Source organism: Eulemur rufifrons, chromosome 30, assembly GCF_041146395.1.
Source record: "Eulemur rufifrons isolate Redbay chromosome 30, OSU_ERuf_1, whole genome shotgun sequence".
Classification (NCBI taxonomy): Eukaryota; Metazoa; Chordata; class Mammalia; order Primates; family Lemuridae; genus Eulemur; species Eulemur rufifrons.
This window is the reverse complement of record NC_091012.1, coordinates 91124439-91150254: the sequence shown is the minus strand read 5'-3', so window position 1 is coordinate 91150254 and position 25816 is coordinate 91124439. Positions and strand designations below refer to the sequence as shown.

At 41.3% G+C, this 25816-nt stretch overlaps 1 protein-coding gene across 2 annotated transcripts; it reads left to right on the top strand.

Moving 5' to 3' along the window:
* The first annotated feature begins 10512 nt into the window (after positions 1 to 10512).
* NONO (non-POU domain containing octamer binding) lies at positions 10513 to 25722 on the top strand. 2 transcript variants are annotated; one of them, XM_069464117.1, is made up of 12 exons: positions 10513 to 10598; positions 11272 to 11327; positions 15492 to 15651; positions 16621 to 16814; positions 18519 to 18820; positions 19238 to 19333; positions 19523 to 19719; positions 21795 to 21879; positions 22257 to 22359; positions 22891 to 22930; positions 23163 to 23272; positions 24730 to 25722. In XM_069464117.1, exons 3-12 carry the CDS (start codon positions 15501 to 15503, stop codon positions 24862 to 24864), a joined length of 1413 nt encoding a protein of 470 aa, XP_069320218.1. In that variant the 5' UTR covers positions 10513 to 10598; positions 11272 to 11327; positions 15492 to 15500; the 3' UTR covers positions 24865 to 25722. The 2 variants fall into 2 exon arrangements, with proteins under 2 accessions (XP_069320218.1, XP_069320219.1); XM_069464118.1 differs by lacking the exon at positions 11272 to 11327 and having other exon boundaries at positions 10518 to 10598.
* Positions 25723 to 25816: the final 94 nt, after the last annotated feature.

The window sequence follows — 25816 nt, the reverse complement described above, 5'->3', positions numbered from 1 at the left end:
AAAATTGGAATTATATAGTATGTTCTACAACATACTTGTAACAGCTGTATAATAGTCCATCATTTGGATATACCATGCTTTGTTTAACCAATTCCTGCTGGATATCAAACCTTATGTTTTCACAACAGGCAAGCTACATAGAACAAATGGAAGTATAATATTTTCTGAATTTAAAGATTTCAGCTGGGCGCGATGGCTCACGCCTGTAATCCTAGCACTCTGCGAGGCTGAGGCGGGTGGATCGTTTGAGTTCAGGAGTTCAAGACCAGCCTGAGCAAGAGCGAGACCCCGTCTCTACTAAAAATAGAAAGAAATTAGCTGGACAACTAAAATATATAGAAAAAATTAGCCGGGCCTGGTGGCACATGCCTGTAGTCCCAGCTACTCGGGAGGCTGAGGCAGGAGGATTGCTTGAGCCCAGGAGTTTGAGGTTGCTGTGAGCTAGGCTGACGCCACGGCACTCTAGCCCGGGGAACAGAGTGAGATTCTGTCTCAAAAAAAAAAAAAAAAGAAGGCCGGGCACGGTGGCTCACGCCTGTAATCCTAACACTCTGGGAGGCCGAGGCGGGTGGATCGCTCGAGGTCAGGAGTTCAAGACCAGCCTGAACAAGAGTGAGACCCCGTCTCTACTAAAAATAGAAAGAAATTATATGGACAACTAAAATATATATATACAAAAAATTAGCCGGGCATGGTGGCGCATGCCTGTAGTCCTAGCTACTCGGGAGGCTGAGGCAGTAGGATCACTTAAGCCCAGGAGTTTGAGGTTGCTGTGAGCTAGGCTAACACCACGGCACTCACTCTAGCCCGGGCAACAGAGTGAGACTCTGTCTCAAAAAAAAAAAAAAAAAAAAAAAAAAAAAAATTTCCACAGACATCAATGGGGACTCTGTAGAACCCCAAGTAAAAACAGATATCTGAATGGTTAACTCTGAAAGAGGCATTAAGCTGCAGACTCTTTGGCAGTTACCTGATTAGGATGAGGTTCACTCTGTAGAAACAACTCTGGAACCCTATGGGGTTTTTTTGTTGTGGTTGTTTTGTTTGTTTGTTTGTTTGAGACAGAGTACAGTGCAGTGGTGTCATCATAGCTTACTGCAACCTCAAATTCCTGGGCTGAAGGGATCCTCCTGCCTCAGTCTCCCAAGTAGGTGGGACTACAGGTGAACACCAGAACGCCCGGCTAATTTTTCTATTTTTCGTAGAGAAGGGGTCACACTGTTGCTCAGGCTGGTCTGGAACTCCTGAGCTCAAGCAATCCTTCCTCCTGGGCCTCCCAGTGCCCTAAGGATTACTGGCGTGAGCCACTTTGCCTGCCCCCAAGTGGATTCTTATCTAGTGTTTTTGTTTATATGTTTGTTTTAGCATTCTAAAGTACCCTGGAATAAAGAAAAGGAAATGGATACTGAAAGAGACTTTGGAGGCCAGGCAGGGTGGCTCAGGCCTGTAATCTTAGCACTCTGGGAGGCAGAGGAAGCGGGAGGATTGCTTGAGCTCAGGAGTTAGGGACTAGCCTGAGCAAGAGCTAGACCCCAAGACGCTGGGAAAATGCTAGACTGTAAACTTCTCAACAATAGGGACTGGGTCTTACTCATCTCTATCTCCAGCATCTAGCATAGTCCCTAGCGGTGGGCCCTGTTCCTATGTTGGGAACAGGGCCCCATAGCAGGAGGTAAGTGATGCGCAAGTCAGAGAAGCTTCATCTGTATTTACAGCTACTTCCCTGTTGCTTGCCATCCCCACCTGCCCCCACCAAGTCTGGGGAAAAAATTGTCTTCCATGAAAAGGGTCCCTGGTGCCAAAAGCGTTGGGGACTGCTGACTAGATATACAGGAAATATCAATAAAGAAAAAGTGAGTGGCACAGTGTGCAAGATGCTGCCTTAAAGACTATAAGTGGATGAGATTTGTATTCAACATTGTATTTGAGAGGTTCTAACCAGGGCAATTGGTAAGAAAAAGAAATAATAGTTATCTATTAATAGAATGTAAAGGAAGAAGTAAAACTGTATCTATTTCCAGATGATATGATTTTGTACATAGAAAATCCTAAGGAATCCACTAAAAAAAACTAATAGAACTAATAAACTAATAGAACTATCCTACAGCAAGGTTGTAGGATATACAAAAATCAATATACAGAAGTCAATTATATTTCGATACATTTGCAATGAACAATTTGAAAATGAAATTAATGAAAGAATTCCATTTATAATAGCATCAAAAAGAATAAAATGCTTAGGAATAAATTTAACAATAGAAGTGTAAAACTTTTATACTCTGAAAACTAGAAAACATTGTTAAAAGAAATTAAAGAAGATCTAAATAAATGGAAAAACATCCCATACTTGTGGATCAGAAGACTTAATGTTGCTAAAATGGCAATATTCCCCAAATTAACCTACAGATTCAACACAATTCGTATCAAAATCCAACTAAATTCTTTGTAGAAATTGACAAGCTGATTCTAAAATTCAGACGGAATTGCAATCGACCCAGATTAGCCAAAACAGCTTTGAAAAAAAAAAAGAACAAAGTTGGAGGACTCACACTTTCTAATTTCAAAACTTACTACAACAGTAACCAAAACTGTGATACTGGCATAAATATAAACAGAGATCAATGGAGTAGAATTGAGAGTCCAGAGATAAAATGGTGTGCCTACACTCATTTGTTGAAAAACTAATGGTACTGGGACAATTGGATCTACATGGAAAAGAAGAGAGTTGGAAACTTAATATATAAAAATTAACTCAAAATGAATCAAAGACCTATATGTAAGAGCTAAAACAATAAAACTCTTAGAAGAAAACAGAGAATAAATCTTCATGACCTTGAATTTGGCAATGGATTCTTAGATATGACACCAAAAGCAGAGGCAACAAAAGAAAAAATAGATAACTCAGACTCCATCAAAATTAAAACTTTTGTGCTTCAAAGGACATTTTCAAGAAAATGAAAAAACACCCCTATTTAATAAATAGGAAAAAATATTTGTAAATCATACATCTGATAAGGGGCTTGTATCCAAAATATAAAGAGAACTCTTACAACTCAATAATAAAAAAATACAAATAACCCATTTAAAAAATCAACAAAGGATTTGAATAGAGATTTTTCCAAGGAAGATATACAAAAAGGCCCAAAGCACATGAAAAGAGCTCAACATCATTAGTCATCAGGGAAGTGCAAATCAAATCTTCAAGGAGATACCACTTCACATCCATGAGGATGGCTAGAATCAAAGTCAGATAATAACAAGTGTGGGGAGGAGGTGAAGAAATTGGAACCCTGCTGGTGGGAATATAAAATGGTACTTGCTCTTGCTCAGGCTGGACTCGAACTCCTGAGCTCAAATAATCCTCCTGCCTCAACCTCCCAGAGTGCTAGGATTGCAGGTGTGAGCCACCGCACCCGACCTATTTTTATTTTTTATTATTTTTTTTATTGGTCAAGTGAAGCAGTGGGAGTGGAGAAGGAACAAAGGAATCTGTAACTGGTTGTGATCAATTAGTTGTAAACACCACTGCACTTGGACCAATCTCAAGAAAGCTATTATTTTAAATAAAGAACTTATAAGTGGAGGCCGGGCGCGGTGGCTCACGCCTGTAATCCTAGCACTCTGGGAGGCCAAGGCGGGAGGATCACTCGAGGTCAGGAGTTCAAGACCAGCCTGAGCAAGAGTGAGACCCCGTCTCTACTAAAAATAGAAACAAATTATCTGGCCAACTAAAAATATATATAGAAAAAATTAGCTGGGCATGGTGGTGCATGCCTGTAGTCCCAGCTACTCTGGAGGCTGAGGCAGTAGGATCGCTTAAGCCCAGGAGTTTGAGGTTGCTGTGAACTACGCTGACGCCATGGCACTCACTCTAGCCTGGGAAACAAAGTGAGACTCTGTCTCAAAAAAAAAAAAAAAAAAACTTATAAGTGGGACCCAAAGAAATAATATTAACCTAAGTTGATTTCCCAAGGGACAGTGTCATAGCAGAAAATCTTGTAAAGACATGGCAACCCACATAGTCCCTAGTGTGTGTGTCTCATGAAGTCAGTTGTCTTTTTGGGAGCAGACTGGGAAATGTTGCCTCCGAAGTTGGGACAGATGTTTGAACAGGACAGAGTAAATGTTAAAGAGTGGAGCAAAGTCAGAATCACATTATTAAGTTTCACTGCCACCTTTGGACTTATGATGATGAAGAAAATTCAGTGCCTTTTCACTAAATTTCACTTATCCTTCCCTTTAAAGATAAGATGAAGATGCCTTATCTTTGCCTGCCTGCCTTTGCTCCCCTCGTTTCACTCTTATCTCTTTCCTTATTAAGCTTTATATTATAGAAATATTACTACAGTTTTAGTTCATTGGGGCTTTTTTCCTATCTCTTTCACCTTTATTCATTCATCTATCAATTCGTCCAATAAACATTTACTGAGTATTTGCCAGGGACTATGCTAGATGCTGGAGATAGAGATGAGTAAGACCGGGTCCCTATTGTGGAGAAACTTACAGTCTAGCATTTTCCCAATGTCACTCTAAATGCATACTTCCTTGTCTTTATTCCAGGGCATTTTAGAATGCTAAAAAAACACTAAATAAGAATCTATGTGGTGGCTCACGCCTGTAATCCTAGCACTGGGGGAGGCCGAGGAGGGAGGATCTCTCAAGGTCAGGAGTTCGAGACCAGCCTGAGCAAGAGTGAGACCCCCGTCTCTACTAAAAATAGAAAGAAATTAGCTGGACAATTAAGAATATATAGAAAAAATTAGCCAGGCATGGTGGTATATGCCTGTAGCCCCAGCTACATGGGAGGCTGAGGGAGAAGGATTGTTTGAGCCCAGGAGTTTGAGGTTGCTGTGCGCTATCCTGATGCCACGGCACTCTAGCCCAGGAAACAGAGCAAAATTCTGTCTTAAAAAAAAAAAAAAGAATCTATGTGGTTCCAGAATTGGTTCTACAGAATGAACCTCATCCTAATCAAATAACTGCCAAAGAGTCTGCAGCTTAATGCTTCCTTCTATTTTTACTTGGGGTTCTACAGAGTCCCTGTTGATGTCTGTGGAAATCCTTAAATTCAGAAAATACTATACTTCCATTTGTTATATGTAGCCTTGCCTGTTGTGAAAACATAAGGTTTGACATGCAGCAGGAATTGGTTAAAGCATGGTATATCCAAATGATGGATTAATACACAGCTGTTACAAGTATGTTGTAGAACATACTATATAATTCCAATTTTGTAGAAATATGTATGCATTGAAAAAAAAAGGACTAGAATGATAGATGACTGCTCAAAAAGAGCAGTGATGATCATCTCCAGGTGGTAGGATATACGCGATTACTGCTTTCCTCTTCAGACTTTCTGTGCTTTCCAAAATTTTTACAGGGAACATTTACTTATATTTTTGTAATCAGAAAAAATACATATAATTAAAGTGAAAGAGTCCTCACCAGCACAGGGCCTGAGTTTTTACATGTTTTATAGCCCTTACAGTACCATAGGAGTGCTGTTTGTTTGTTTTTTGAGACAGTCTCCCTCTGTTGCCCAGGCTAGCGTGTCAGCCTAGCTCACAGCAACCTCAAACTCCTGGGCTCAAGTGATCCTCCTGCCTCAGCCTCCCTAGTAGCTGGGATTACAGGCGCGTGCCACCACAGTATCCAGTTACTTGGTAATTTATTGAGGACAGAAATCCTTAGTACTGATAAACCCCATATTATTATGTTTAGTACTTTGAAAGTATTCAAATATTATGTGATTGATAATGATAATTAAAAAAAAAAAAAAAACAGGGGGCCGGGCGCGGTGGCTCACGCCTGTAATCCCAGCACTCTGGGAGGCCGAGGCGGGTGGATCGCTCGAGGTCAGGAGTTCGAGACCAGCCTGAGCAAGAGTGAGACCCCGTCTCTACTAAAAATAGAAAGAAATTATATGGACAACTAAAATATGTATAGAAAAAATTAGCCGGGCATGGTGGCGCATGCCTGTAGTCCCAGCTACCCGGGAGGCTGAGGCGGTAGGATCGCTTAAGCCCAGGAGTTTGAGGTTGCTGTGAGCTAGGCTGACGCCACAGCACTCACTCTAGCCCGGGCAACAGAGTGAGACTCTGTCTCAAAAAAAAAAAAAAAAAAAAAAAAAAAACAGCCTCTCAAAGCCTTGTTTAGACCTGCTTTCTCTGTTGCTTTGTCTGGCTCCTCTTCTCTCTCTCTCTCTCTCTTTCTTTCTTTCTTTCTTTTTTTCTCTTGTTATTCCTATTCTTTTCTTTTGAGACAGGGGCTGGCTACATCACCCAGGCCTGCCTCAAATTCCTGGGCTCAAGGGATCTTCCTGCCTCAGTCTCCACAAGCCACCACACCCAGCTACCTGCTTCTTAAGTGTACATGTTTTGCAGGCCTAGCTCAACATTTCTTTTTACTTTAGTGTTCTTGTTCCATCATGCCCTCAGCTTCCATTACCAACTTTAGGTTGACAACTCACATATTGTCTATATCTCTAATCCAGACCTCTCTTCTGAGATTTAACCTACATGTCCAATTGGCTAATAACCAATTAATTACATGTTATCTCCACCTGCACATTCTACGTGCACTTGACATCAACACGACCAAAACTGTACTTTCCCCCAAATCTTGCTCTTCCTCCTCTATTTCCTATCCTGGTTAGTGGTACAACCAGACTTCCAGGCACTTTCTCTCTCTTTTTTTTTTCTTTTTCTTTCTCTCTTTTTTGTTTTCTTTGAGACAGAGTCTTGCTCTGTTTCCTGGGCTAGAGTGCCATGGCGTCAGCCTAGCTCACAGCAACCTCAAACTCCTGGGCTCAAGCCATCCTCCTGCCTAAGCCTCCCGAGTAGCTGGGACTACAGGCATGCGCCACCATGCCCGGCTAATTTTTTATATATATATATATATATTTTTTTTTAGCTGTCCAAATAATTTCTTTCTATTTTTAGTAGAGATGGGGTCTCGAACTCCTGACCTCAAGCGATCCTCCCACCTCGGCCTCCCAGAGGGCTAGGATTACAGGCGTCAGCCACCGTGCCTGGCCTTCCAGGCACTTAAATCAGAAACCTGGGAATCATTCTAGTCTTCTTCCATTCCTTACCCCTACATTTAATTGGTTAATAAGTCCCCTTGATCCTACTTTCTAAACAGCTACATTTGGTTCCCTCTTTATCCCTACAACCACTGCCTTAATACAGGCCTTCCCCAGCTCTCACCTGAATTATCATCATAGTATCCTAACTGGTGCCCCTGTCTCCTAGCTTATTGTCTCCTATCTATTCTGTACACTGTTGCCAGGGTTATTGTGGTAGGCTGAATAATAGCTCCCCCTCCCAAGATATATCCATGTCTTAATCCCTGGAACCAGTGAATGTTAAATGGCAGAAAAGATGACTTTGCAAATGCGATTAAGTTAAGGATCTTTTTTTGTTGTTGTTCTTCAGGATCTTGAGATGGGGAAATTATCCAGCTGGGCCCTAAATGCAGTGACAAATGTCCTTGTAAGAGGGAGGGAGATTTGACACGCAGACAAAAGGAAAAGGCCATGGAAGCAGAGATTGGAGTGATGCAGCCACAAGCCAAGAAATGCCAGCAGCCACTAGAAGCTGGAAGAGACAAGAAACAGATTCTCCCCTAGAGCCTCTGGAGGGAGTATGGCCCTGCCAACACCTTGCTTTCATCCCAATGATACTGATTTCAGACTTCTGGCCTCCAAAACTGTGACAGAATAAATTTCTGTTGTTTTAAGCCACCAAATTTGTGGTAATTTGTTACAGAGGCCTCAGGAAACTAATACATTGATTTTCTAAAATTCAAACCTATCATACATGGAAAAAAAATATTTTCTCTGTGTTTCTGTCTCTATCATCTATCTGCCTGTCTATCTATATCTGCAAGAAAATATACTAAAATGATAATAGGTATTTCTGGATGGTGGGATTATATGATCATTTTTATATTTCTGTGTATTTTTCAATTTTTCTCTCAAAAAGCATACATTACTTTTATAATCAGAAAAAACAACATATTATTTTTAAAAATACCTTTAATGGCTCCCTGTCACCTACAGATGAAAGTACAAACTTTTAAGCATGGCACAGTCCCTTAGTTATTTGGCCTATTTCTATCACTCAGCCTCCCCACTTCTCTTCAGCCATGACAAACTACCTAAAACATATGTTATTCTGCTTCTGACCCTTTGCATATTGGCCTCTCTGACTTCATGTGCTTGGTTAAAAGTGTTATTCAAGGGTGTTCTTTCCTGTGAAGCCATTCCTGACCCACTTGAGCAGATCCATGTTACCTTTTATTATAGTTGCCACTATACCTCCAAAATGCTACTATTATTTTATTTCCCTATAGGATTTCCATTGTTTACGTGAACATCTTTCTGCTTAAGTTACAATGGCCTTGAAGAGAGATACACACACACAATGTTTCCTTTATTTTGCTACATTAGTTTCTCGATTTAAACAGCTGTTGTGATTAACAAAATATACATTCTTTAGAATGTTATTGAATCCATAGTATTTTTTATAATTATATATTTTTTCACTTGAGAGATACTAAAAACCATCATGTGTGAGTCTATAAAAATTTGATATTAAAAAGGGGTCCTTATAAATCTTTATACATTCATATGGAGAGATAGCAAAGGTATTTTTTCTTTTCTTTTTTTTTTGGAGACAGAGTCTTGCTCTGTTGCCCTGGGTAGAGTGCAGTGGTGTCATCATAGCACACTGCAATCTTCAACTCCTGGGCTCAAGCGATCCTCCTGCCTCAGCCTCCTAAGTAGCTGGGACTACAGTTGTGCACCATGATACCCGGCTAATTTTTCTATTTTTCGTAGAGACAGGGTCTCGTTGTTGCTCAGGCTGTCTAGAACTCCTTACCTCAAGTGATCCTCCCACTGCAGCCTCCCAGAGTGCTAGGATTACTGGCGTGAGCTAGCTTGCCCAACCTGCAAAGGTATTTTTTTAAGTGAGAAAGTTGAGGCTCAGAAAAGTATGCATAGCTTAATCCTACATATATAAAAACTTATAAACATTTCTGCTTGACTGGGATAGTACAATCATCAAAAATAGAAATGCAAGAAAGTGGTAATAATTGCTACCTCTAGAGAGTGGGTATAGAGGAAGCCTAGAGTGGGAGAATTTTCTCTTTATACTACTAGGTATTGTTTGATTTCCCCCCCCATGATTAGGTATTCATTTTTTTTTTCACAATAAAGACGTAATTTTTCTCAAAAAGTTTGGGAACCATTGGCCTACATATGTCCAATATGGTAGCTTCCCAATATGATATCCACTAGCCATATGTTGCTATTTAAATTTAATCTAATTAAAATGGAATGGAATTAAAAATTTAGTTCCTCAGTCGCATTAGTCATGTTTCAAGTCCTCAATGGCCACATATGGCTGGTGGCTACTGTATGGAATAAAATAGACATAGAACCTTTCCACCATTGCATAAAGTTCTATTGGACAACCCAAGTCTAGATCATTGTGTCCCCACATAAGGAACCCTTAGTGTGAATTAATTAGTGGGAATTAACTACAAACACCTATCAGTTGAGTCTTATACTCTTTGGTTAACCACAGGGGCCTGTTAGGCATTACTGAAACAATTAAGGTGATCACCTGATAGGCCTCGTATGGAACACAGAATCAGTCTGATCGGGAGGCCCTACGATATATCCGTGGCAATGATGACACCTGTTGAATCTCTCTGTAAATCATAGGAACAATCATGTTGTTTGGACTGCTAGGTTTCCTGGTTACCATGGAAATGAACGTGCTGGTTACATTTTTGTGCAATCACACTGAGACTAAAGTGTCAACCCCCCTCCCCTTCCCCGCCCCTTTCTGTAACCATGACCATAGGGATGACTATTTCAGTTGTGCTTCCCGGGTAGCCCCAGCAGCAGGAGAAGCAACTAGAAATCTGATTAAGTACGAGGTGTCAGGGTGTAAGCCGTAACGAGGAAGTGTGAAAAAAGAAACATGGCGGGGCATTTTTTCAGTAGGAAAAGGCCAGATCTACTATGTTGCATACAATGACATTGACACTCTTGTTTCTTGCACAGGCGCAGTGCAGGAATTCTCAGGACACGCCTACGCGCGCATTTTCTCCCCTTCCTCTCCCTCTTTCCACTTTCCTCTCTCTCCCTTTTTCTCCTCTCCTTTCCCCCTCCCACCACTTGGTCTTTCAGTCTTTCCGTTAGTCCGTTTAAGTCTCTCTTTCCGACTCTCATCCCCCACCCTTTCTCCCCTTCCCCCCTTCCTTTTCCGTCTCACGCGCAAGGCCACTTGTACATGCGCATTAGGTGCAAAACCGCGCTCTTTGTCCCCATCTGTCGTTCATACGAACTCAAGCCTTTGGCATTCGGTAGCCAATAGAGTCGAAGAAATGACGGAAAAATGATTCCGCCTCTGGAGATAAGCCTTGATTGGCAGTTCAGGTAACCAATCGAGAACGTCACTTCGTACCCCTTGGCAGGCACCGAGCTCCGTCGTCTCGTTTCCGGCGGTCGCGCGCTCTTTTCTCGGGACGGTGGAGGCCGTGTAGCGTCGCCGTTACTGTGAAGAGAGAGCAGTCCGTAGAGGGTGAGTTTTGGGACGGCTTCCTTCTTGTTTGGGAAGGGAGTGGGATTTTTGCGACAATCGGCGAAGGAAGAGGCCAGGGCGAGGCTAGGTTTGGAGGAAGAATGGCGGTTCCAAGGCCCCTTGAGGCCTTGTCTCCGCCGCCACACGGCCTCCTCTGCCCACCCGCCGGGGCCCAGCCCTCTTAACTCGCTTCGGGCTTTAACCAGTCGCCCGTTTTCTTTTCCGCCCGTTTCTTTGTGCGACTCATCTCTGAATCTTATACGTGTCAGTAAGTTGCCAGCCTCCGAGCTGCCCTGGGCCCGAGGATGTGGGGTCTATTATGCCAAAGCCCTAAAGTCGTGGTTGGTTGGAGGAGGAGTCGCTTTGTCGGGGGCTCCTCCTCTCGGCCCCGGGAGACCATTAATTCAGAATGGGCAAGTGGGGCCCCTCGAGCGATGTTTCTTTGTCAAAACCCTTATCTGGGGAGTTCCTCCACTGTTCCAAACCCCACCGCTTTCGTAGTCAGGTTCCTGTATGTTCCTTTTTTCTGGTCTTGCAGCCTAGCTCCCCGGACCCATTTATAGCATCACTTTTTAAAAATGAAAGAAATTTATGGATTTCGGATTGGGTATTTTATCTTCCACTTTGAGAAACTCTTATCGTACCCTGACACCTTTCTTTGTGTTTTTAACAGAGAAGTCGAGGTTAGAGAGGCTGGGAGGCACTTTGCTGACTTCAGTCGAAGTTGAGGTAGGTGTAGTGGGTAGGGTTGCCAGATAAAATACAGGGCATCCAGTTGAGTTAACATTTCACATAGACAACGAATTATTTTTTAGTATCCATTGCATGGTACTTTAAAACAAAACCATTTTTCATCTGAAATTCAAATTTAACGGTGGGTTGTGCATTGTACTTGTTAAATTTAGCGACTCTAGTAGGGAGTCACTGGCTAGATTTATACTGCAGTTTTGTCCAACTTCGTTGTCATTAAATAAAATGTCCCAAGAAACTCTTAGAAAAGAACCATAGGATGTCAGCTCATTTTACAGCTTTCGGGCGGGCCATGCAGACGGCCATCTCAGTCTGGTAAATTTATACCAGATTTTCCCCACAGTTTCTACTTAAAAAAGTTAACCCTTTTGCTGAAAATTGAGGGAACATTTATTTAGATTTCAGGTGTGATGTAGCGTTTGGTCCTGTATCTAAATATTTGTGCAACTGTATCATGCCCAGTAGCCACAGCCGTTCTAATCCAGCAACATGTATTTTCTCTCTAAGTTCCTCATCAGGGTTAGTTTTTAGGACAGATAAGTAGATAGAAATCTTTGCTGCTGATCTTTGTGCTTTGTTCTCTTTTCAGAGGCCCAGTAGTTAGGGGGCAGTGAATTTGTTACTCAGAAGAGCTTTCTGCACATATTTTCGAATGGTATTGGTGGTCATCATCAGAAGTAGGTGATAGAAATACTTTTTGAGGTACTTGCTACTTTGTGGGCACTTTCTAGGTGCTTTATACAATGTTACTTAGTCTTCACCCCTGCATTCTCTATTGGGCCTCTTTGGGGACAGAAGGTGGGAGGTGTTTAATAGCTGGGACTCCAATAGGAAAAGATATGATTCTAACACCCACCTTACCCCCAACTGTTTCTGGGGTGGACTTTAGATTTCGTATGCTTTAATTTCGTGCTTTTGTATCTTACTTTTTAAAGCGTGATTTCTTCCTTTTTTTTTTTTAAGGTATCCCATTTGCCGTGAAACTGCTACACCTGTTCATGGCGTTTAACATTGTTAACTTTTTGAGAAAGCAATGCTGCACTATGTGGCCAGTCACAAAGAAGATAGATTATATTTTTAAGAATTTATCCTAAGGAAATAATTAAACAAATAGAAAGCTGAAAGCAAAAATACATTTACTGTAGCATTACAATAACCTAAATGTATCATAATAGAGAGTAGTTTAGGAAATTTAGTGTACATCCAGATGGACTTTGGCTGTTAAAAATTGTAGTTGACACTACAGAAATGAGGAAAAGCTGAATATACAACGGTACATTATGATTTCAGTTCCTGAAATGATAATGTATGTTTTGGAAGGTAAATAAGTGAAAATGGAAAATTATGGGAGGAATATTTAATTGTGGGTGTGCCCAATGATTTAGCTATGAGCATTGATTATAATGGTGAAAAATTAGAAACAACCTGTGTCCAACACAATAGGGACTTGGTTTACAGCTGAATACTGTGTCCTTTAACAATTAATATAAAAGGGTTTAATGACATGAAAGCTCTTTATCATGTATCATAAAGTAGAAAAAACAGGTTACAAAATAGTTTTTATAATATCTCATTTCAAATACATACAAATATATAAATTAATGATTAGAAGGGTATACGAAAATGTTAACAGTTAACTTTTTAAGTTTTGATTTTATGTCTAAGTTTTCTATATTAAAGATGTATTTTGTAATAAATACTTAATGGTAATTTCTGACCCTTTGTAACATTAATGGGAAACATGATTGATTAAATGAGAAAATTCAAATTTTGGCTTATTAAGTCAACTTTTGAGTTAGATTTACCTCACAGCTCTAATTTAAAAATCACAGTCTGCCTCCTTCTACTCCCTTTATCCATCACCCTCTGCCATTTTTCTTTATTTTCACATAGCACTTACCTCTTATTAAGTACTGTGTAATTACTTGTTACGTATATTGTTTTGTCTCTCACTAGAAGGTAAGCTCTGAAGAATCAGCTTTGTTCACTGATCCATCCCCAGCTCTTGTATAGTGCCTAGCAAATAGTAGGCATTCAGTGAATATTTGTTGAATGAATTAATAAAATGAAAAATTATCAACTTTCAAGCAGGGCAGTTGTTTTCATTTTTACCCACCTTCTGTTTCTTGTCTACATTCACACATTTAAAATTTTAAAAACCTTTCCCCTTTAGAACATCAAACTTTTTTCACGTTTATGTCATCTTCATAATGCTGTATAACATTCCATTATATAGATGTACCATAATTTAATAAAAACCATTCTCCTAATTTTGGATATTTAAGTCAATTTTTTTTCCCATAAAGGCCATCATAGTGAACGTTTTCATGGATGTAGTTTTTAAATTTTAACATTATTTTCTAAGAGTAGAATTCCTGAGTTAAATAATGTGAACATTAGCTAACAATAGCTCTTGTTACCTATTGTCTTATGAAATATCTTTTGAATACAGAATGTGATAATTGTGTTGATGTTTTCAGTTTAAGTGGGATATGACAAAGTGGATTAGGAAAGTTTTCATACACATAAAAGTATTCCCATATACTAATCATCCAAAATCAATAGTTGTCAAACCTTTGCCACATTTCCTTCATCTGAGAAGTAAAACTTTCTGAATTTTGAAGGGGTCATATAATGTCACCAATACAGTATTCATGAAAAGATCCTTTTCTGCATGTTTCTTTTAGCTAAATTCTGACTAGAGGGTCTTGTGTTTGAGGGAAAGGATTGACTTTGCCCTTTTAATTTATTTCCTGGAGAACTGTCCTTGGATGAGGAAGATGGTCCTCAGTTTGTTAACCTGATGAGTTAGAAAATTTTCATTTTAGAACTGTCAACTTGAATTCAGTCTCAATTGTACCAGGAATTTTCATTTTGTTTTCTTTTTAATCCTTTTTTTTTTTTTTTTTTTTTTTGAGACAAAGTCTCACTCTTGCCCGGGCTAGAGTGCCATGGCATCAGCCTCGCTCACAGCAACCTCAAACTCCTGGGTTCAAGCAATCCTCCTGCCTCAGCCTCCTGAGTAGCTGGGACTACAGGCATGCGCCACCATGCCCGGCTAATTTTTATATGTATATTTTTAGCTGTCCAGATCATTTCTTTCTATTTTTAGTAGAGACGGGGTCTCGCTCTTGCTCAGCCTGGTCTCGAACTCCTGAGCTCAAACGATCCGCCTGCGTCAGCCTCCCAGAGTGCTAGGATTACAGGCGTGAGCCACCGTGCCCAGCCTTCTTTTTAATCTTATGGTGATTTTTTTGTTGTTGAGATAGGATCTTGCTATGTTGCCCAGGTTGGACTTGAACTCCTGGGCCCAAGCGATCCTCCTCAGCCTTCTGAGTAGCTAGGACTATAGGCATGCACTACTGTGCCTGGCATTTACGTTGATTTTTAAATGACAGAATTTAACATTTTATGACCTATAGTCATCTTTTTATATTTGCTGCTTTTATTGCTTTGGTAGTCAGTTATTCTTCCATTGTGATTAATAACTATTTACTGTATGCCAGTAGTGAGTTAATACTTTCACATATTTATTTTTCATGGGCACCTTGAGAGACAGGTATTTTTATCATTCCCTTTATAACAGCTGAGAGACAGATACAGAAGCAATTTATTAAGTAGTACATAGCTAGTAAATATTAGGAACATGATTCAAAACCTAAGGTTGTCTAACCTCACAGCCCATACTTTTCCCACTATTCTTTCTACAATATCTGCTGTGGGCTAGGACTGTGCTAGGTGCCAGAGAAGAGCAAGACTTTATTAGTCCATGTCCTTGAGTTAACTAGAATTTATTTAAATCATTGTGTTTTTAAAACATGCTTCAATGTGTGATGGGGCGAATTTTTAGGGGTAGGTTCTTTTGGGAAAATAGTTTCTTTCCTATTAATGGAAGGTTCCTTAAGTCATCCTAGTGCAAATTCTCATCTAGTACTCATCTAGTTTTGTGTACAGTGTAACTGCTGATGCCTGGTTGTTTTTAGATTTTTGAATTGTATTCCTTTGCCATAATTGTTCAAAGTAACCAATCGTTTGGATCTGGCAAAAGCCAGAGTATCAAAGGTGGTTAATGACATATAAGTCATCAGAAAAGTGACTGCATTCTTAGCTCTGAATTTTATTTGACAGTCCACTTCTTTTTAGGGTGCAAAAATGCAGAGCAATAAAACTTTTAACTTGGAGAAGCAAAACCATACTCCAAGGAAGCATCATCAGCATCACCACCAGCAGCACCACCAGCAGCAACAGCAGCAGCCGCCACCACCGCCAATACCTGCAAATGGGCAACAGGCCAGCAGCCAAAGTGGGTGGATGCTAGGTGATGGGGTAGAGATAGGTTCCCTCTTGGGAATGGTTTCTTCATTTTTAGATTAGTCTTTTGGGATTATAAGTGAATAGGCCTTTTAGCACACCTTTGTTCTTTTCCCTGTTTACCTCTTAATACCTCTTACAATGGAAAAAAGCTGATTCCCTGAAACCAAGGAACAGACATGTATGATAGCATTTGAGTACAGGTTGATCTGCTGTGTTGGCACATTCTACTGCTAAACAGATGTCTACGTATTTTACCTCCACTTGGTTCTTAAAAGTAGTCATCAGATGACTAGTAGTTAAAGAGAATATAGAACAAGTCTTTGAGGCTCAACGGAGAAATTGTACTGAATATTATACTTTCAGCTTGGGGCCTGTACAAACCCATTTTTAATCAGAGTAGAAAGTCTTTAAATGTATGTTCTCATTCATTCAATAAACTTTTGAGTACCTATTGTATACCCGTAAGACTAGAACCAATCTCAACTCTATTTCCAGAGGTTCTTACAAAGAATATTCTGTCCTAACTCATTTCCTAAGCCTGAAAGGATGGGAATTGTTAAGGTTATGAAGATTAGTGAGAGATTAGGAAAATGGAGCAATTATGTTTTAAATTCTAAAATCTATCCAATCCCTTGTAACATAAGGCTCCTTGAATTGCTTAATTTTCTCTTTGGCCAATAGCTCCTGAATTGTCTTTTTCTCTGGTTTAGTCCAGCTTGGCTTCTGGCCCATAGTAGAGCTGTTGAGATGTCCCCCCAGATCTCTGCATACTGCTTTCACATTATAAGGTACAATTTACTGATAAATGGTTAGTGGATAGGTTCCATTAGGAAATAGTGTTTGCCTTCTCTACAGCAATTATGTATGTTTCCTAATCTAGCAGCAGTTAGAGCTCTTTGAGGATGTGACTGTAATTCTGTTTCCCCTATCTTTTGAGTGACTGAGTGTCTTCTCTCAGATGAAGGCTTGACTATTGACCTGAAGAATTTTAGGAAACCAGGAGAGAAGACCTTCACCCAACGAAGCCGCCTATTTGTGGGCAATCTTCCTCCTGACATCACTGAGGAGGAAATGAGGAAACTGTTTGAGAAATATGGGAAGGCAGGCGAAGTCTTCATCCATAAGGACAAAGGATTTGGCTTTATCCGCTTGGTGAGCAACTGTTGGCTTTGGGGCATATGCTCTAAAAGGTGGGGAAATGGGGAATGATAGATACAGAAAAGTAGACTGTGGGAATAATTCTTAGATGGTCTATTTGTTAAAAGCATGTAGTTGACGAAACAGGATAAAAAAATGCAGATTTTTATTTTTCCTCATAGGTTGCTTTGTTTTAAGGACAACATAAGTTTATTTGCCTAGGATATTGGGGCCAAAGTATACCCTTTGGAACTTTCTTTTTTTTTTTTTTTTTCCTTGAGACAGAGTCTCACGCTGTTGCCCGGGCTAGAGTGTCATGGCATCAGCCTAGCTCACAGCAACCTCAAACTCCTGGGCTTAAGTGATCCTTCTGCCTCAGCCTCCTGAGTAGCTGGGACTACAGGCATGTGCCACCATGCCCGGCTAATTTTTTCTATATATATTTTTAGCTGTCCATATAATTTCTTTCCATTTTTAATAGAGACGGGGTCTTGCTCTTGCTCAGGCTGGTCTCAAACTCCTGACCTCGAGCAATCCTCCCGCCTCAGCCTCCCAGAGTGCTAGGATTACAGGCATGAGCCATGGCGCCTGGCCCACTTTCTTGTTTTAATTGGGAAATTTCAAATATACAGAAGTAAACAATACTATAATGAACCTGCACATGTTTTGCCCAGCTTCAATAATTATCAACTTATGGTTAATTCTGTTTTATCTGTACCCTTCCCCTATTTGCTTCCCCCATAAGTATTTTAGTAAGTTGATCTCTTTTTTTCCAGAAAATGTGAAAAAAATTTTAGCAATTGGCCAGGCACGGTGGCTCATGCCTGTAATCCTAGCACTCTGGGAGGCTGAGGCGGGTGGATCATTTGAGCTCAGGGGTTCGAGACCAGCCTGAGCAAGAGCGAGACCCCGTCTCATAAAAAAAAAAAAAATTAGCAATGATCAAGGTTTATATTATTTATTTCCAAAACTCATACGTATATATTATCTTACTTAAGACTTCAAAGCCATAAGGAGACAGTCTTATTTGTATCTTTAAAAATTTTTTTAATGGTGATAAAATATATAACAAAATTTACTGTCTTAGCCATTTGTAAGTATAGAGCTTATTTTTAAATCTAGTTTGTTTTAGGGAAAGTAGATGAAAAGAAAACATTTCTAGGCATTATCTACCTCCATAAATGACCATAATGTGACAGCAAGATCTCATTCTGATCTGCCACTAACCTTGAGACTATAAGCGAGTCATTTTTCCTGGGTGTCACATTCCTCTTTAGTAATATGAAGGGGGTCCCATCAAGGTCTGTGGTTCCAGACAGGCCTCTTGGAGAAGGCATAAGTGATTCTGGTATGGAGCTAGCAAAAATTAAAATATTCTGTGTGCTGTATTGTAAGGGTAGATTTTAGGGTCGTGTTTGTTTTGTGGATGATCTGTTACTACTTGGGAGAATGACTTATGCAGTTGATGACCATGTAAGTGGTATTAGCTCTTAGAATTATGTCTGATGTATTGCAAGGCCATCAGAATAATTAATTAAAGTAACCAAAGAGTTACCTGAAACACAGTTCAGTTCTTCCTGTTCATGTTTCTTTGTATGCTTGTTGCCAAGTATTTTTATGGAGACATTTTGTTATTGAGCTGTGTTACTTTAGACTATAGATGGCTGCTCAGGCGGTCTTTGTCAAACTGAGTTATTCTAATTTTCCTCTGCTTTCTAGGAAACACGAACCCTAGCGGAGATTGCCAAAGTGGAGCTGGACAATATGCCACTCCGTGGAAAGCAGCTGCGTGTGCGCTTTGCCTGCCATAGTGCATCCCTTACGGTCCGAAACCTTCCTCAGTACGTGTCCAACGAGCTGCTGGAAGAAGCTTTTTCTGTGTTTGGACAGGTGGAGAGGGCTGTAGTCATTGTGGATGATCGAGGAAGGCCCTCAGGAAAAGGCATTGTTGAATTCTCAGGGAAGCCAGCTGCTCGCAAAGCTCTGGACAGATGCAGTGAAGGCTCCTTCCTGTTAACCACGTAAGTGAGGGATCAATTTAATGAATGTTAAGACTCCCTTTACTTGGAGGTTTTAGAACTCTGAAAAGTTGTTTTGTCCATGCAATATCTCTTACCTCCAAGTTGTTTCCTGGAGTTCTATAGTTATCAGATATTTAGGGTGTACTTTAGTACTGTACCTACCTAATGTGAACATCTTTTTGAAGCTATATTCAGAGATCTGAAGCCTGACTCTATCCTGATTGTCGACCCCAAATTCTCCATAATGCCATTAAAAGGGGCTAGTTACTTGGGGCTATGTATAAGAGTTCCCTCAGAAGTATATTTAATTGTCCGATCCTGACCCCTAACTAGTTCATTGTGCCAGTGGCAAGTGTAGAGAGAAAGCCTGGTGTAAAGTATGATTTAATTAATGCTGAGCTTACGTCTTTCTCCCAGATTTCCTCGTCCTGTGACGGTGGAGCCCATGGACCAGTTAGATGATGAAGAGGGACTTCCAGAAAAGCTGGTTATAAAGAACCAGCAATTTCACAAGTATGTGGTCCTGATAGATTCCCTGTTAAGTGTTTGCTTCTGAAGGAAGCTTGTAAAGGGTTGTCTAAAAGAGGCAGGTCTTTGCTGAATGTGTTCACTGGCAGCCATTATCTTGGGCCTCAGAAATAGTGTTGTGCTTAGTTGCGGTTATCTTAGGCAAAGTTAGTAACCTAGGAACCTTGTTTACAGGGAGCGAGAGCAGCCACCCAGATTTGCACAGCCTGGCTCCTTTGAGTATGAGTATGCCATGCGCTGGAAGGCACTCATTGAAATGGAGAAGCAGCAGCAGGACCAAGTGGACCGTAACATCAAGGAGGCTCGTGAGAAGCTGGAGATGGAGATGGAGGCTGCTCGCCATGAGCACCAGGTCATGCTAATGAGACAGGGTAAGCATAGTAAGCATAGGCTTGTAGGTCTTGTGAACTAAAATAAAATCTTAAGGCTCATCCCCACACCGGCTGACTGAATAGACCCCCCCCCCATGGCCAAAGGAATATCTTAAAACTAAATTGCCTGCCAAGAGGTGGGAGGTCAGACATGCCTCACCATGCCCTGGGGACATCCTTTGTAACTCATTAACAGGCCTAAGAGTATTCAAGACAAACCTGAAGGTCCTTAATTTACACAACAAATACATGTCTGGGGGGCTTATCTCTGATTAAAAGGCCCTCTGTTAAAACATTCCAAGCCTTTAGACTAAGTACCTTTTCCGGCTAAACCAATGTATGCCTCCCACCTATTGATTTATGACTTTACTTATAACCCCTGTCTCCCTGAAATGTATAAAACCAAACTAACCCAGCCACAGTGAGTCTGCTTGCTCAAGGCTTTTTGGGTGTGGCTCTGGGTCATAATCCTCAAATTTGGCTCTGAGTAAATCTGTTTAAAATTATTTTACAGAGTTTGACTTTTTTTCCCATTAACAGTCTCACAGTCTTAAAGCTAGAATAAGGACAAAATGGCTTTTTTCAGGAGTGAGTTTGTATCAATTAGTAGAAAGGCCTAAATCTCTGCTTTTCTTCTTCTTCTTTTTTTTTTTTTTTTTTTTTTTTTTTTGTGAGACAGAGTCTCATTCTTTTGCCCTGGCTAGAGTGCCATGGCGTCAGCCTAGCTCACAGCAACCTCAAACTCCTGGGCTCAAGTGATTCTACTGCTTCAGCCTCCCGAGTAGCTGGGACTACAGGCATGTGCCACCATGCCAGGCTAATTTTTTCTATATGTATTTTTAGTTGTCCAGATAATTTCTTTCTATTTTTTTTAGTAGAGACGGGGTCTCGCTCTTGCTCAGGCTGGTCTTGAACTCCTCAGCTCCAGAGTGCTAGGATTACAGGCCTGAGCCACCGCGCCCGGCCTCTCTGCTTTTATTCTTTCAAATATATTATTGATCTTGGTAGGCAAATAGGCTTGGAGATGTAGCAGAGAATACTGTTAGGGTGGAAAGCAGAGGAGGGAGCAGCTTCAAGACTGAAGCATATGGTAGCAATGTTATCTGTAGGAAAAAAAAAAAAAAAAGACTGAAGCAGCTCCCTGTCCAGAGGTAGAAAAAAATGAGAGAATGAGACAGTCCCGCATGGGGGGGGACGTTCTCCCCATGTGGAGGCAGAGAAAAGTCCCCTTGCGGGCCACCAAATATTAGGGTGGAAAACCTAGTAGGTGCTCATGGCACAGGTGGAGAAAGATTTCTCATGTAAAAATTAAGATATGAAAGTAAAAGAATTACTTTGGTCCTTTTAGAGGAGGGGGGACGAGGAGAGAGAGTGAAAAAGAAAGGGGGAAGAAGGAGAGCAGGGAGATTGCATGGCATCCCAAAGAAAGAGAAGGGAGATGCCAGTTTATGGGCACAAAGAAAAAAAAATAATAATTGTTGTGGAATAATTAGCAGGCAGCTGCCAGAAGTCAGGTCTGTCTTGTTTTCTCTGTTTGTGGAGACTTGGTTATCTCTGATATGTAGTCAGGCTTATTCTCGGGGGATACAGTTTTGCCCCTGAGTTATGGTTTGGGGCAGGAAACTGAGGCCTGGAATTTGCCACCCTGTTGTCAGTCCAGGAGCTTCTCTGGAACACCTTGAGGCTATAAAACAAATTTTAAAAGCAGTTTCTGGCAAATTTACATTTCCTTTCTGTCTTTTGGCTCTTTTCTGATGTTTGTGAAAACAGTCACTGCAGGGTGCCTGCTAGCTTGGGGGAGAAACAACAGAGAGAGTAAGGAGAGCTCATGATTGATCTTTAGATGTTATTAGGAAACTGCATGATTATATATTTTCCTATTATTTCTGCAAGGCTGGTCTTTCAAATATTGATTCTGTAGAGAAGGAAATGGTAGATTTGGCTTCAATTTTGGAATCTGGACACCTTGGAAGGCCCCTCAGGAATTACATCCTCTTTGTCTTTTTTTATGGAAGGTTATTGGGTCTATATGAAGAGAATGAGGAATATTTTCAGTCAATCTGTTGTTTTTCTAGATTTGATGAGGCGCCAAGAAGAACTTCGGAGGATGGAAGAACTGCACAACCAAGAGGTGCAAAAACGAAAGCAACTGGAGCTCAGGTAACTTCTTTTCTTGAACCCTCTTCCTCTGACAACTCTAAAAGGTAATGTCTTGCTCCTATTTCTTACCACCATGCTACCTCATGCATTTGTAAATATGTTGGCAAGTATTTCCTGGCTGCTTCTCAGGCAGCCCTTTTGGATGGGGGATGTATTAGCTACCCGGGATTCAAGGAATTACCTGGGGCTGCACTAAAGAGAAAGCCTCTGAGTGTCGGTCTCTTGAGGTTCCTTTGGGAGTTGCCTTAGGGCTGGGAGTTTCCTGGTATACTGCGATAGTTTTCAGTAGGCTGGTCTCCTTGGCTGAGTCCCCTTTTTAAGATAATCTGTTCAAATTCTAGAATGCCTCTGTCTTAAATACCATGGTGACTCTATAGGCAGGAGGAGGAGCGCAGGCGCCGTGAGGAAGAGATGCGGCGGCAACAGGAAGAAATGATGCGGCGACAGCAGGAAGGATTCAAGGGAACATTCCCTGATGCGGTATATCTCCCATGTGCCCATAATGTACCAGGCCAGTTGTGATATGACAAACCATGAATTATCTGCTAAGACACCAGGTTATGACCAGTTTTTCTGTGCTGTGAAACTCCTTTTAGAAAAAAGAATTCATAGGAAGGAGAGATAAGGTGGGGAGCTCTTCTCACATCACAGGCAGCTTAGGATGAAAAAGCTGGGGCACTGTATGCTGTTAAGACTCAGTGACTATAGGATGAGATATACTGAGTCCTGTAGCAACCTTGGCTAGTCTGCTGTCCTTGGAGTTGTACAAGTTAGAACCCTAGAAGTCAAATATCTTTCCCCTTTCCTTTCACCTGTCTTTCTGTTCCTGGTACCCTGGCTTGTGTCCTAGTAGCTCTGTGACCTTGAACTTGAGCTGTTGGTGTTCCTCAGCTTAGTCTCAGTGCTGTTGGGATATATAATCACTCTGCTTCCCATCTTGCGTGGTCCTCAATGAATTGTGGTAAAATACACTGCTGTCTTGGACTGTCTTGAGTATTTTTTATTTTTCAGAGAGAGCAGGAGATACGGATGGGCCAGATGGCAATGGGAGGTAAGGACTTAATGGGGTTAATGGCTCTGATTCCCTTTTTTGTCTGGTCTCTGGTGAACTATGTAGCTTCTCCTACCTAGTCCAAATTGAAGGGACTGACATTTCCAGGAGCATTGTTTTTAGAGGGTGACATACATGTCTTAGCCCAGAGGTCTTATTGAATTGTTTTATTTGGCATAGAAAGAGACTAACAAACTCCATCCCCTGTACTGATCATATTCCTCTGCTTTAGGTGCTATGGGCATAAACAACAGAGGTGCCATGCCCCCTGCTCCTGTGCCAGCTGGTACCCCAGCTCCTCCAGGACCTGCCACTATGATGCCGGATGGAACCTTGGGATTGGTAATTAGCTGCAGGGCCTTACAGTAATTCTAAATGGTGGGAGGAGAAGAAAGGGCTTTGCCTTCACAGCCCTTGGGCCTACCTCGATTTTGCTACAGATCTTGGTCTTTAGGACTACTAATATCCATTAAAGGTAACCTCAAGATCTTTACTTTTGAATCTTGAGCAAACTCAGTCTCTAACTATACTTTAGGGGTTAAGCAAATGCCTTTGTCTGACCAGCCAGTCTGATTGACTTTTTTTTTTTTTTTTTTTTTTTTTTGTTGAGACAGAGTCTCACTTTGTTGCCCAGGCTAGAGTGAGTGCCGTGGCGTCAGCTTAGCTCACAGCAACCTCAGACTCCTCGGCTTAAGCGATCCTACTGCCTCAGCCTCCCGAGTAGCTGGGACTACAGGCATGCGCCACTATGCCCGGCTAATTTTTTCTATATAGATTTTTAGTTGTCCATATAATGTCTTTCTATTTTTAGTAGAGACGGGGTCTCGCTCAGGCTGGTCTCGAACTCCTGACCTTGAGCAATCCACCCGCCTCGGCCTCCCAGAGTGCTAGGATTACAGGCGTGAGCCACCGCGCCCGGCCCTGATTGACTTTTAAGTTGCTACCTTGGTAGCCACGGGTTGGTTTTTTGAAGGAAGTCAATGAAGTCTAGGCATTATCATATAAAAAATAGATGGCAATCCAAAGGCTTCATGGCTCTTAACAGTCCTGGGGTTGTTTTGGTTCTTGTGTCGAAATGGATAGTACCAAAACTGGATAGGCTTAAGGTTGCTGAAGAGTCATGGCTTGCCCTTGTCCAGATACCTAGCTCAGGAAAAAGGACTTGGCTAGAACTTATCCAGAGTAGGGATTTAGTACTGTATGTGACATTGCTTAGTCAGTAGTGAAGAATGTGGATTAAAAAGTTAAAGGTAGGCCGGGTGCGGTGGCTCACGCCTGTAATCCTAGCACTCTGGGAGGCCGAGGCAGGTGGATCATTTGAGCTCAGGAGTTCAAGACCAGCCTGAGCAAGAGCGAGACCCCGTCTCTACTAAAATAGAAAGAAATTATATGGACAGCTAAAAATATACACAGAAAAAAATTAGCCGGGCATGGTGGTGCATGCCTGTAGTCCCAGCTACTCGGGAGGCTAAGGCAGAAGGATCGCTTGAGCCCAGGAGTTTGAGGTTGCTGTGAGCTAAGCTGACGCCATGGCAATCTAGCCCAGGCAACAGAGTGAGACTCTGTCTCAAAAAACAAAAAAAAAGTTCAAGATAGGATGATTGGGGTAAGTCTCTGATTCAGATAACCTTCCTTTCAGGGTTGGCCACTGGAATTCTTAAGACTTGCTTACCTACCCCTAGCATCAGGAGCCTTGAATAGTTGGGAAGAAACTATTGTCCCCAGTGGAGGGACTACAGATGGGTGGGAAGCTTAGAAAAAATGTTCTGTTATAATGTTGCTCTCTTTTTCTCTTTAAGACCCCACCAACAACTGAACGCTTTGGCCAAGCTGCTACAATGGAAGGAATTGGAGCAATTGGTGGAACTCCTCCTGCATTCAATCGTGCAGCTCCTGGAGCTGAATTTGCTCCAAACAAACGTCGCCGATACTAATAAAGTTGCAGTGTCTAGTTTCTCAAAACCCTTAAAAGAAGGACCCTTTTTGGACTAGCCAGAATTCTACCCTGGAAAAGTGTTAGGGATTCCTCCTAATAGTTAGGTCTACCCTGCCTGTACTACTCTAGGGAGTATGCTGGAGGCAGAGGGCAAGGGAGGGGTGGTATTTAACAAATCAGTTGTGTGTGGTGTGTTAACTAATCAATTCTATGTGGTGCATTCCTGAGTCTCAAATGTGATTGTTGAGGGCCTGGGGGAATCATGGCAAAATGGATCCAGTTAGAGCTCCATTAATCTTGATCATTCCGTTTTTTTGTTCATCCTATTTTGTTTTCTTATCCTTACACCCCCTATCCCAGAGACACTACCACATAACACCACAAAATCCCCCAATGACCTTAGCCCCATTGCTCCATTTACTCCCAGGTGAGAATTCAGGCAAATGTCCACAGAGGTCACAGACAACGTACATACGGTTCTGTTATATCCCATATATTATCCTTCATGTCTTTAAGGAAGATGTTTTCTCTTAGAGATTTTCATTTTAGTATATCTTTAAAAAAAAATCTTGTGTTAACTTGCCTCCCTCCTTTTCTTGGGTAAAGACCCAGGAATGGCCCTTTTGTGTCTATGATGTTGCTGTTCACAGCTTTTCTTGATAGGCCTAGTACAATCTTGGGAACAGGGTTGCTGTATGCTGAAAGTCTGACAGTAGCTCTTAGCCTTGCCTATCTTAGGTAGTTACGCTGTGCATTTTTTATTGGTGTACCATGTTTGATTTGTCCCTGATACCTTAAATTTGGAGTTTTTCTGAGAAATGGAGCAGTAATGCAGCATCAACTTATTAAAATACATTTTAAGCCTTTTAATTTTCTGTGCTGTTTTTGGAGGGAAAAGAAGGGAGGGGAGTTCTGTCTTAGGAGATGAGCAATAGGCTCTATAAGGGTAA